This window comes from Nesoenas mayeri (assembly GCF_963082525.1).
Source record: "Nesoenas mayeri genome assembly, chromosome: 12".
Taxonomy (NCBI): Eukaryota; Metazoa; Chordata; class Aves; order Columbiformes; family Columbidae; genus Nesoenas; species Nesoenas mayeri.
The window spans coordinates 11,040,922-11,053,935 of NC_137547.1; the positions used below are offsets into that span (position 1 = coordinate 11,040,922).

Below are 13,014 nucleotides of genomic sequence, written 5' to 3' on the forward strand. Positions count from 1 at the left end.
AGACTTGTCCACAGGCGCAGTGCTCTGCTGGTCTCCTGGGAGTCGCTCATTCACAGACTTGGGTCTATCCATGTGGCAGCAGGATGGAGAGGCCACCGAATTTCAGCAGATTCCTTCTCCTCTGTAAGAACAGCTTCTTATAGGCAAATATGCTGCCTTGCAGGGGACTGCAGGGCTGCGCATGTGTTGTGAAGGTGAACCTAAAGTGGCCACGATGGGCACATTAAACTTCTCCAGAGTGGAAAAGAGAGTTGTTCTGCATTAATGCAACCCAGAAAATGTGTTTCTTCAGAGCTCCCATATATAAGTAAGAGATGGGGGTTTTTTTTAGGGCTGCACATCATTCTTGGGCAAATAAATTAGTATAGATGTCTCTGAATTTTATATTAGGCTACTGATAATATAGATTTATTTATAATGCAGATAGTGGTTTAGAACATGTAACGCTTTTAATATACTTTTAGACATTAAGTTTTACCTTCCTAGTCTAAAAATGTTGACTATAATTATTAAATGTGTAAGGTATTCCACTCTTGCAAGAAAGGTTTTCTGGAATACTGGTTAGCATTTTCTTTGTTCGGCCTAATTTCTTTTTTCTTTATTTTCTTTCTTTCTTTTTTTTTTTTTTAACCTTATCTTTCTTACATGATTATAATACTTTAGAGGCAGTTACTAAGATTAAGCACCTGGCTTATATAAAAGCATCATCTCAATTCACATTTAACTAAACCAAAATTTCATCAAATAATCGAGGTTTTTCTAGAATTCTTTTAAAATGCCAAGTTATTTGTATACTCCAGTTCTTCACATTTTCATTTATGTCTTGGGCTGTGAAGACTAGTTTTAAATTAGTAAACAGGCTTTCAAGGCTCGTGGTAGTTCTTGGATAAGGTGCAAAAGTGATTCTAAAATACACAGTGATAATTGAGTGTCAATTTAAGAACACGTTCCCTAATTAACAGGAGCCTGTTATTTCCTGTGAACTTGAGCTTATTGTTAATACATTGTTAGCAGGTTCCCAGGAGTTTCCATGCAGTTCATTTCACACTTGGACGTTGCAATATTTGCAACAATTCACCGAGTTCAAAAATGTCCAGGAGACTTTGGCAGGGCCAGCCAAGCAAAATGTTAATAAGGAAAACAGAACAGAAGTCTGAGCCAGGATTCAACTGTTACCAGACTCCATCAGCACTACACAACATTGACTTAAAAAACAGAGAGTCCTTTCATCTCTTACAGCCATAAACAAATGGAGATTTTTATTTATTTGTTAACAGAGAAATAATGAAATAGAATGGAGGGCTTGAAAGAAGCCCATTGTGGTAGACTAGTGACATCTGTCTCTGATGAATGAGTTTTGCTCTCAAGTGAATGACTTTTGCTTCAATAACACAGCTATATAACACAATGATCGAACAGTCAGATCAGTGTTTGTCATCCTGCAGAGTAATTTACAACTCTCCAAACTGGGATGAAAATATTAGTGAATCGAAGCTAATCTGATTTGTACTCTAATACTTTGGTATAAATGCACCAGTTGTATAAATACATACAAGGTGTAAAGCGATAGTCAGCCAGCTGGACTCCCAAAATCTTTGGTCAGTCAAATATCAGATCCTCAAAATGTCTTTAACCCATGCTTTATGTCTGGGCAGAATAGTAACATCATGTTATGAAATGAAAGACTGACCTCCAAAGGGCAGAAATTGGACTATGCTGGCTGGTGAAATTCCCACCAAAATGTGTAAAACAAGACCTAGATTCCAGGGAAACAGCTCATGAGCACCAATGATATCATCAAAATTTACTCTGGTTTTTAGTCTGAAACCCATCCTGAGTTTGGGTATGAACAACTTTCTAGCAAATCTCTGCCACAGGGCCTTCTGTTACTTAACTGTTTGTGTAATGCTTATATTATCAAAAGTGAGTGTCAAGTTTTCACACTTTTGACTCATTTGAAATCCTATTTCTAGACAGGTTAAGTTTTGGATTGAACGCTTTGGAAAAAAAAAAAGGAAAGAAAAAAAGGAGGGTAAGAGGCTCCTTCAGTGGTGTTTCCTTAGAGATTCGACACCCTTCCTTCATCTCTAGTATGAGAAAGGTAGCAAAATGTTTTTCATGGAAGTCTAGTTTATTAATGGTAAATGCCTGACCCATAAGAAACTGGACAACTTGTAAGAGGCCCTTGAGAAGAACAAACTAACAGGGATCTCCCATAGGGAAAACATGATACATGACTGAAGAGCTAAGCAGGCTGAGAATTTTATACTCCTAAGTCTAATGGTATTTCAAATTTATTTGCCTAAAGGAAAGATGCAAAGTGCCAAGAATGAGTCTACAGAAACAAAGTGAGAGTTGACTGTGTTATGGGGTAAGTAATATATGAATCTATTATCTTTTTTTTTTAAAGATAGACTTTGTGAAGACCCACATTAGAAAACATTTCACTCCCCAGATTTCCTTTGAAACTAAAACAAAAAAATAGAACACTCAGTAAAATCCTAAAGTAGCAGAAAATTCATTTGCTAGGCTAATGAAGATGACTGGTACAAGCCTGTGCTGCCTACTGTCCCCTCTTCTGTCTCTTTAAAGGTATTCTAATTGCCCCAATTCCCATATTAATTAGTCTGTAGTGCAGTTTAATTGCATTGTACTATTTTTTTTTCCCAGTGAACTGAGCTTTTAATGAGTATTCACTCTTTAATAACTAATTATAAAAATAACCTATTATTTTATTTTTTTTGGGGGAGATAATAAAACTCATCACCTTAGCTGCTTATATTTATTGATACACACACATATATGAATACTTCGATTTGAACAATAAATGCATTATATCCATGTATCTGTCTTTGTTATGAGTTACACCTTCACTAAATAATGGCATTTAAATGCACATGCTGCCTCCCTCTCTTGTTTAGTCTAAGCAGGACAAGAGATGAAGAACAACTGCAGTAGCAAGAGGACTTTTGTTTAAAACTGAAGAAAGAATGAACCGAAGTAAGTGAGCCTTGGGCTGCAACCACTCAAACCCAGCAGACAGAGTGGTGTACAGCACATGTTTTCATTCACTTCAGGTAATCGTTGCTCATTTGCTAAAGAACAAACTACACAGCGCTGAGGAGCAGAAGTTAAGATTGTGGAAAAAGTACTGCAGCCCCCAAGTTTTGTAAATGATGACAGAAAAACTAAAAAGTAGGTTTATCACATCACTGATAAAAGAGTAACCCCTGATGGCTTTTTAATAAGGTGCCAAGATAGAGCATCAGCGCAAGGATGATGACTGAATGTCAATGGCACAGAAACCAGATTAGAGTGAAAATTAAGGCAGGGTGGAGCTGGGAACAAACAAACAAACAAATGCCTTCCAGGTAACACTGTTGTTTCATTTGCTGATGGGGGGAACCTGCTCATGCTGTACAAATGCTGCCTGGCAGCCCAGCACTACCTGAAGCCTGACATGCACATGGGGGGTGATCAAAGGTATGGTGCCTGGCAGGAGGCTGGGGCAGGTCTGACAATTGCTCAGCTGCGAGGTGACCACAGGGCTACCAAACCTCCCTGGCCCTGTGCCCAGGTGGCCCAGGCACTAGTCCCTGCTCTGGGAAGGGGGTTCAGTTCTCAGGCCAGTGCTTGCTGGAGGTCCTGGCATGAGTAGCCTCTGCACCCTGGCTCTTTGGTCAGCGTGTGAAGGCGGCTGTGCTGGCCAGGAGGCTCTGCTGCCAGGATCATTTTGAACTGTGCTCTCTGACTGCTTCTGTATTCCCATTTTTGTATTGCAGTTCTGTCCTGTTGCTGAGAGGAAGTGAGAAGAGGGCGCCTTGTGGTCTGATGGAAATAAAGGCACAAGAGGATGCAGCTCAGTGGGTACACGTTGGTTGAAATCCTGCATGAGCTCTGCCAGTGTGATGGCGAGCAGCTGCGCTAAGTCCTTGGCAGGGCTGAGCATGTAGGGGTTTTTGCCCAGCTCAAAGGATATCTCTCTAGAGCCATTATTGTTTTAACTTTGTTGTGCAGGATCCAAGAGCCAAGCCATTTTCCTATGGGTTAACGCAGTTTTTGCCATTAGTAACAATGGCAGAACTTGCCAGGCACTGGCCTTTCCAACACTGGTCTAGTTCTTAGATGATGTAGCTAATACAGCTTGCACATGTGAATTTTATTGCACCAAAAGGCCTCAATCTTTACTACAATATATTGCTTCTACTTGGCTTTATCTATGGACTCTATCATGTTCTCTATGATCTCCATATAAATTAAATATCCCCAGTTTTGTTGTTTTTCTTTTCAGCAATCTGATATATGAAAGGCTGAGTATCTGTTATTATAATTGGGCCACCTGTGCTGTAGAGGTTTTGCTCAATATGAAAGATGATGATTAAGTTACCTTGGAAATACAGGAAAATTTTTATTGTGTATTATCTAATGATGATTTTTTAAAAATGGTTTATAGTTATATAATGATTTTAGGGGGGGAAGGAAGTTTCCACTCTTCGGCTTCTGGCTTTTTAGTGATTCCAGTGGAAACTAGGAGTTCAAATCCCACCAAAGGTTAACTCCCTTGGGACCAGCCAAGTCAATAATACATCCTGTAACCCCAAGGCAGGTTGTAATCCCTGTTTTATGGCTACTTGGAAGGTGTCTTACAGCACTGTAGCTTTACTGCAGCTGATCAAATAGCACAAAGAATGAGACGCAGCTGATGTGACTATTTATTTGTGTACAAAGAGGCACTACTTGATTTGCTGTCATTTCCCAGTGCAGACTCGTTATCTCACCACTGGCCCCCGCAGATCAGTTACAGAAGGGGTGAAGTTGGCAAGGTAACTGGAATGGCAAAATTAGCATCATGTAAGATTTGTTCCCAAGTGGCTGTTGGCATGAAGCAAGGTAACAGGTGTAAATAACAATGGACATATTTATAAAAGGTAAAATTTAAAAACCCTGTTAATGACATGGAGATTTAATCCAGTCCATAAGCACTGTCTACTACTGTTTCATTTTCCTTCTGTTAAAAATACACATGGTCAATTTGAAAAGATAACATTGTGAGAGTTTGGGGTTTTTGTTTTTCTTTAAATGTACCATAAAAAGCTGTTTATAAACAGCCTATGATCCCCCTTCCTAACTCAGTTATTCCAGGATTGTAACTGTATGGAGAACACTGTTAGCTGGACATTTTTAATTAATTAATTGCTTGCTGTATTTCACATTCTGTTTTCTCAGCATGCCATGCTTTTGCTTTTCTTGTTTTGGACAGTTAGTCACAAAAAGTACATCCAGCCACAGCAATAATGGTGAGTATCCCACAACCGCATGTGGAAACAGTGAGCTGCAAAATGAGTCGTAAGTAATAAAATATATTGTCATATAACGTTGAAGTGTAGTGGACTAGAGTAACTTACTTGCTGCTGTAACCACAGGAGCGGGGAAGGTCACCAGGCGCTGGGAGGTGGATGAGCAGAGTCCGGCCAGGGGCGTGATGGTTGAGGAAGAGCATCCCGTAGTTTTACAGCAGGAGCAACGACCTTTGCTTTGTTTCTGCAGGTAAGAAGTTTGTACTGAAGCCAAAAATGACTGTTCTGATTTACTGTTGCTGGAGAAAAAAATGCAACTGGACTGAACTGTGCAAAGTTACTGAGTAATAGTAGACTGCAATCCAGGATGTGTGGTGTTAGATGAGACAGAAGAAGGTTGAAAGGGCAACAGAAAACTTCTACCCAGCTAAAGACCATTCAGCATTTTCTCTCTCTGTTAACATTTCCTTGCTTATGATTTAACTTTGTATTGCTTCAAATACCTGCTTTAAGATACAAAGCACAGCGTTAGTTTAGGACAATGATCTCAACTGAGACCAAAGGAGGTGACGCTTCTTTGCTGTGGCTTTCAGGTAATGACCTTTTGCTCAATTACACCGTAAGTTTCATCCTCTACTTATTGCAGACCACATAAAAAAAGCCCCTGTTAGTTTCAAAGTCTGATCAAGCACAGGCAATAGGCAAAAGCTGGAGGCGGGTCTCTGTGAAATCAAGCTGCTGTGGCTGTGTTCAAATGTTTCCTTCAAATGCTGCCATCCCTCCCCCACCTTCCTCTCAGAGGTAGTAGAAGGCTATTTTCAGGGGTGTTCTATCTTTATGTGTCACTGTCACTTTCGATAACTTCCTAGAAGATCTAAAAAACAGCTTGCAGGAATTTCAGGAAGCCAACAGGCTATGGCTTTGTGCTGGAAAAAGAATTCCCTGGCTAAGAGGCAATAAGGCCACAATGCTCTGGTGCACATTTCCTGCAGGATGCTCATTCTGCCTAACCTTCCATTCTTTCATCTGCCCTGGATTCTGGGCCAGAATTATTATTGATTTATTTCACCTACTGGGCCCTTCTGCAATGCCTGGGACCAGCTGACAGCACAGAAAAGCACACATCACTGCCTTTTCCTTCAGATTATGAGAGCTCAGTGAAAAAAGAAAATAGTATTTTACAAACCTTCAGTTCCGCTGCTGGGAATGCAGCATGCTGACACAATGAGGCTCAGCAATGAAATCTGCAGCCTCTGGTACCGAAGGGCAGTAAAGCAGTGCGAGCTTTTTGGGGCAACCTGGCCCAGGGCAGTTTGGGCTCTGAAGGCAGTAAGAACTTTAAATTTTGCAATGAGATTTTCTGAATCAGGGCAAGAAGTAGAGCACATCTGCATACACATCTTGAGGAGTTAAGCAGAGGAGGAGGGAACACATCAGACATGACCACAGACTATGGCAGCACTAGCTGTTAAAAGTCATGTTGTTGTTGGCCATGAGAGAACTGCAGTCCTGTAGCGTCCCAGGTTGGTCCTTGCTGATTGACATTTGTTCAGCCTGTTTCTGCTTTTTTTTTTTGCAAAGTTCACTTTTTCTGGCTGCCAGTTCTGTACAAGCTGAGCTGATGGTGCTAGGTGGGGAAGGTGGCCAGGTGAAGCAGAAAGGACATGGAACAAAAATCCATTAAAGCTCCTGCAGACAGACCAGCTTGGGGACATCTGACCCAGCTTTGGCTCAGTGTAATTCTGGAGTGAAAGTGGGGCTTTAGATGGCAAATCATTGCAGGTACCTGAGTAGATACTGAATAATCTACTACTGCTTTCTTGTGTGGTCAAACTTTGCCTCCCTAGCCTTCAGATGCTCATTCTGTGACCATGGCATGGTGGTGACAGGCTGCAATTTATCTCTTTTACTTAGAGCAATGGGGGAGTTTCTGGTATTTAGCACAGGCTATTCCAGCTCTTTAGCAGTGTCAAGGTTTTTTTTTTGGAGTCCTCTGTTACTGCTGTATTGTGTTGAGGAAGGTCTACACCCAGACAAAAGATAAAAGCCCATACATCCTTTATTTGAGCATTTCACAAATAAATTACAAGTTTCTTTGCAACCACATCATAAATCAAAACGTTTATTTACACCTCAGAAACAGCAAGCAATTCAGCAACTAGGGCCCAAAGGAACATTTAATTGGAAAAGTAGCTCAATCAAGTATCTTTAAAATCAAATAAAATATTTTCCTCTTTGCTTGAATTTTTAAAAAAGAAAGAAAATCATAAAGAAGTAACTTGGTGGTAAATTAAAGAGACAGAGTATGTTATGGGGCAAATATGATTTTACAGGAGGGTTCTGTCTGAAATGCAGTAACAGCACAGCTTGTTTGTACTGAATTCACCACCACAGTCCACCAGACATGCTCTTAGTGCACAGTCCCAGGCAGGGGGGTGTGCGTGGACATGCACACAGGCTGTCTTTAGACTACATTCATTTTAGCCCCGAGTCACCGAATACAGTCATTTGCTGATGCAGAGGAGGAGTGTAGTGTTCAAAGGGTGGATGAAGCTTTCCCGAAGAGCTTGTCCCACTGAAAGCACAGTAATGCAGAATTCTGTGCTTTCCCTGTGGAATTCCCTTTCCACTACTGGTGACCTACTGACACATAGACAGCTAAAAATGAGTCAGTAAACAATGATGCATATCTTCAAATTATATAATTGTGTTATGAGGGGACAGCTAAAGGCAGCATAAATACAACATGAGAGTTGGGATAAGTCTGGGTTTTTGTTCATAGGTTTTTTTGCACACATAACCCATGCTGTCCCTTAAGTCATCTATTCATCCATAATTCATGGAATTAAACTGCTCATTCCAAGTCCCCATGTTGTATTAGTCTCCCTCCATCTGCATATATTTTATATATATATATTTATATATGTATGTGTATATCTCTATATATCTACATATATACACACACATAGCAATTGTGCAACTAGTAACTTTCCACTGAGAATGTATGAGTGTATCCATTTCATTTGGACAAATATAAATCACCTGTAGCATATCTTGATGTGAGGTGAGAGAACAGCGTAGTCAACGTGTTATGTGTTTTACATAGCAAAATAGGCAGCTATATCTGTTTTAAACAGAATAGTTATAATGATAATTCCTAATGTACTTTGCATGTTAATGCTAAAGATTATAGATCATAGAGTTAGTGAAGTAAAATAATTGCTATTTTAGTTATTTATCTTTCTTGTTAGCACTGGACAGTGTATCTCTCAGACAACAGAGTTTCTAGAGATGCAATAAAGGGCAGATAGGATCAGAGATTTGCCTTAGACTTGATGTTCTCAAGGTGATGTGGCTTTAATATAATCTATCTTGTGAGGTGTTTTTTAAATGACATTATTAAATCTGTTCAGAAAGAAACTAAGCCTTCAGACAAGGTGATATAAAATTGTGTACAAAATTCTGCTGTGTTTCAAGTGGCAGAATTTAAAAGCAATTGAGAAAAATAGTGGCATCTTTCTTGGTATTTCAGATATAGGACAAAAACCCAAACCAAGGCAAATTATGTAAAAGTTGTTAATAACATACATCTTCCTTTTTGTAGCGATGAAAAAATCAGCTGGGACCCTACAAACTGACTATGAGTCCATAATTTAACAAATGAGCTTTGTATTGTAGTGATCCCTAAGTGACTATGCAGGAGACCAGGCTAAATTATTTGACTAGAGGCCACAGCCATTTCAAATAAAGGAGAAACCAAATTGTGCTGGGTACATTAGTGACACGTTAAAGTGGTTGGTGAAGGAAAGTGAGGCAGCTGTGGGAGGTGTCTAAGCTGTAGGTTTCTCTGTATGTCACAAAAGACAGACCTTTGATAATATATAAGCACTCAACTATCCTGTGACAAATATTGCTGCTTTACTGTTCACAGCAGGCCAGGAAAAGCAATATGTGGGGAGGTTTAGATGAAAAACCTTAAACAATTCTAGTAATGGAGTTGCTCTTGGATTTACACTAGGGCCAGGAAGTGTATTAGTCAGTGTTCCACTCCTACCTAATTTTCTTGATACCCTTTAGGAAATTCAGCTGTTTTCCCTTTGTTTTCATTTTCAGACCTACAGTTCCTCAACAAAATGTACATTAATAAATGCATATAGGTGTGTGGTAAAAGCACACACGAGGTGTACAGATAGGGCTCAATTAGCAAGTACAACCACCAGTGAGACCTTTGTCTTGCTAATAAACTCCTCTCTGATTAACTGCTATACCTAATTTGCGTTTTAAGAGCAGATACTCTTTTCAAGGGAAATGGTTTTTTGCATAAGAAGTTCTGTGCATGTTATGAAATGAAAAAAACAAGTTCACTGCCTTTCTGACTCAGGACAGTGTTGTATGTCTACAAATATAGACTGAAATATATGTTGTAGTGACCACAACAACCAGGTAGAAATAAGTGCCATAACAACAGCAAGCTTGCCTGAACAAATATGTTAAGCATAATTAACTATAAAAATATGACAACCAATTTATTAACTTTTCTACTTTTTTTTTTCTGTGATATTGTGGAAAAAAACTAATAAATTATTGTTTCTCCTTTATTTCAGGAACTAGGCACCATTGTTTTGAGCCAGAGCCAACAATCTTATTCAGGTAAGAAAACTGAGATTCTAATAGTGTATATTATATTGTCGCTTGGATAATGCTACAGGAAGTGCCCCAATCTTGTGGTTGAAAGTTTTTTTTCTCAGGTACAGAGGAAGAAACATTAACATGGCAGCTTCAGCTTCTCTTTGCGTGCTTAGGTAGTCCAGTGATGAGTTCTGTCTGAAGTCTAGAGACACACGTAAAGGCTGGGAGGCGCTAATCTAGGTGCAGAAATATTGCTAACAGTGAATGAAGGCTTTGATACATCTTGATTCAGAGTTTCAGCCATGATACTGACCTCTCTACATGTCAAAATGTTGCAGTATTATCCAGGAAGATAGATCTCATCCTTGGGTACAAAGTGGTGGAGTCTTCCCAGTGATAGCGTAGTTCCAGGCAGAAGAGATTTTTCTTTGTTCCTTATTTTGGATGCCCTTGGAACGATTCACCAAATGCTGTGTGAGCCTTGGTTTAAACCAGAAAACGGTGGCTTTATCCACTACTTGATAGAGTTTACACTAATGTCAATGGGTGTCTCTCCAGAATTGGGTTTTGCTGGATAGAGAGAGGAAGAAAACAAGTAGGAAAGGAGTATTTGTGGGAGAGGATTTTATAATTTCCTTTATTCAAGATAGAGGTTCTGTAGATCAAAGCATAGGGTGCAGTTTATCTTTAGGTGCATTTGGATGCATTCATTAAATATATGTGTTGAAAATCCAGTAGTGTTATACATTTCTTCATTTTTTTTCCTTTTGAAACTTTGCCCCAAAACTGTATTTGTTAAAAGACATGATTGTTGATAATAAAGCAGAAGCACATAATTATATTACAAGGCAGGGGGCAGAGAAAGAAAACTAGAAGCCTGCCTGTGTTAAGGTTTGAGATCAGCCACCTCCCTCTGAAATGCCTTAACAGAAAGTCCCACTGACCCCAAAGTACCACTTTGGTGATTGCAACACCCCTAGGAACAGGGGCTGTGGGGGGTTCACTTGGGCAGGGCGAGAAAAACAGGTTCCTGTCTGAAGGCAGTTTGTATCTTGTCAAGAAAACTACGAATGTTAGGAAAGTTCACAACACAAACTAATTTTTCCTCTGTTGCTGTTGTTAGTATTCCTTTTGATTTAAAAAAAAAGAAAAAAGATCTGTTTCATATTTGGTACAATACAGGAAGTCGGAGAAAAGCTATTGTACAGCAATTTTTAACCACCAACACACATTTAATATCTAGTGCAGCATTATGGAAAACTAAATGTATGTTTGGACTTTTTAACTTTTCCAAAAAGCTTTACTATTGAAACATATAAGTGGTGTGGAAGATATGCTCATAATCTCACTGTAATAAAGACAACATACAGTATGACTTGTAAGTACTGTAAAAATGCTAACTAAAGAATGCAGCTGCAAAGTTCTATTGCATAAGGAAGCTTTCTTGTTTAAACTTTAAATAAGCAAGTTTATTAAAATATTCTAAGACACCTTACCCTAGTTACTGGCAAGCTCTAATAAAAGCCACAGTCTGTCACTAGTATACGTTTTGTGTTAATTTTATAAAAATTTGGTGTGAGCTTTGATGGATCATTTACAATTTATTAACAAGATGATCATCTTGATACAATTAGAAGGATTTTTTTTTTAACCTTACATGCTCACAGAATAAAAAAGGATCCATATTCATATATAACGAACACCCTTTTTTTTTCTCCATCTCTGCAAACAAGTGTGGTAAGTTTACACATACAAAGAAATGCTCTTGTTACTCTTAACTGGAAACTGTGTGTACATGTGTATGTATGTATATATATATTCAAAACTATATATTTGTGTGTGTGTGAATATATTTATATAACAGGGCATCTGTTTTCCTCCTTGCGCTTATGTATGTAATGGCAGCTGCACAGAGGCTGAGAGAGAGACCACTGCTCTGAGAAATACTCTGCTTTTGCTGTTCTAATCAGCTTCTCATCTGCAGACATCTACCTACTTAACCATGGCTGCAGAGCTGATCAAAGACTTAAATCTTGTAAACTGCCCTGTCAAATAATTATCGGCAGGAACACAAAGACTTTTGCCCCTTTAGAATCAGGCCCAGCACTCCCAGCGCTGTAAATCCTGACGTCAATTCATTTGGGGCACAAAGAGAGCAGTTCAGACCAGAAACAAGCTGGTAGACTTGCATTTTTTTGTTTGCTGAACCTGAGGTACGAGAAGTGACGCTGCAGAGCCCCAAGCCTGCTTTATCTGTTGTAGCGGTACGATTGCAATCGCTCTCTCCTTCTGGCCACACTATAAGCAGCAAACACAGTAGGTTTAGCCATGGTAGAATAGTTACCATTCATCTGTGGCTCTGTTATTCTGCTCTGTCCCTTCCACACTCCAGATGAATATTTTATAAAAGCTAAACCTGTCCTATAACTCTTCTCTCTATATAAATATATATATATACATACACTCATACATATACAAATACTAACCCACAGACAAAATATTTTCTGAACAGTTGAATAGCAACAAGTCAACAGATAGAAAAAAATTGAGTCAATCTGTTTTCTACTCCCCCAAGGTCCAGTTTAGATGTCGTGGTCTTTTAATATTCAGAGAAAATTCGCATAAACCTTGCGTCTTGCAAGAGGAATCCATTAATAAACAGAAGTTAGGGTAGAGGCTGTCAAACACCAATGTACAGTCGGACAGATTAAGTGAGGTTGCAAATTAAACTGAATCTGGAGCAACTGAGGCCTGGTAGTGAAGAACAGTAACTGTAAACTGCGATCTTCAGATCTGACGTTTCCTTTTTTCTCATTGCCATGGCAACTCGGTAGGACAGCTTCAAATGTCAGGAGTTCTTACAGACCTAAATGACGGGAGATGTATGTGATTATTACAACGCAGATCACAGTATCTTTTAACTATTTCTTTTTTTTCCCAATCACTGATTGAGTGCATGCACATTTGTCAGTAATTAAATATAAATTGTCCACATTCAGAAGCAATTATTTGTGAAGACAGAAAGCTACAAAGAGGAAACACCAAAATGGCACCTGGGACCTGCGGAGACCTTTGCAGTGCAATTCAG

At 39.2% G+C, this 13,014-nt stretch overlaps 1 protein-coding gene across 1 annotated transcript in view; it reads right to left on the reverse strand.

Annotated features, from left to right (window-relative positions):
* Positions 1-5,435: 5,435 nt before the first annotated feature.
* The window catches only part of CDH13 (cadherin 13), a gene marked incomplete at both ends in the record, with an annotated part of 462,319 nt that continues 454,740 nt past the window's right edge, over positions 5,436-13,014 (reverse strand). Inside the window, one exon of the mRNA XM_080352001.1 lies at positions 5,436-5,541. Coding sequence (XP_080208127.1) covers positions 5,436-5,541 — 106 coding nt within the window. The remainder of the gene's footprint in view (positions 5,542-13,014) is intronic.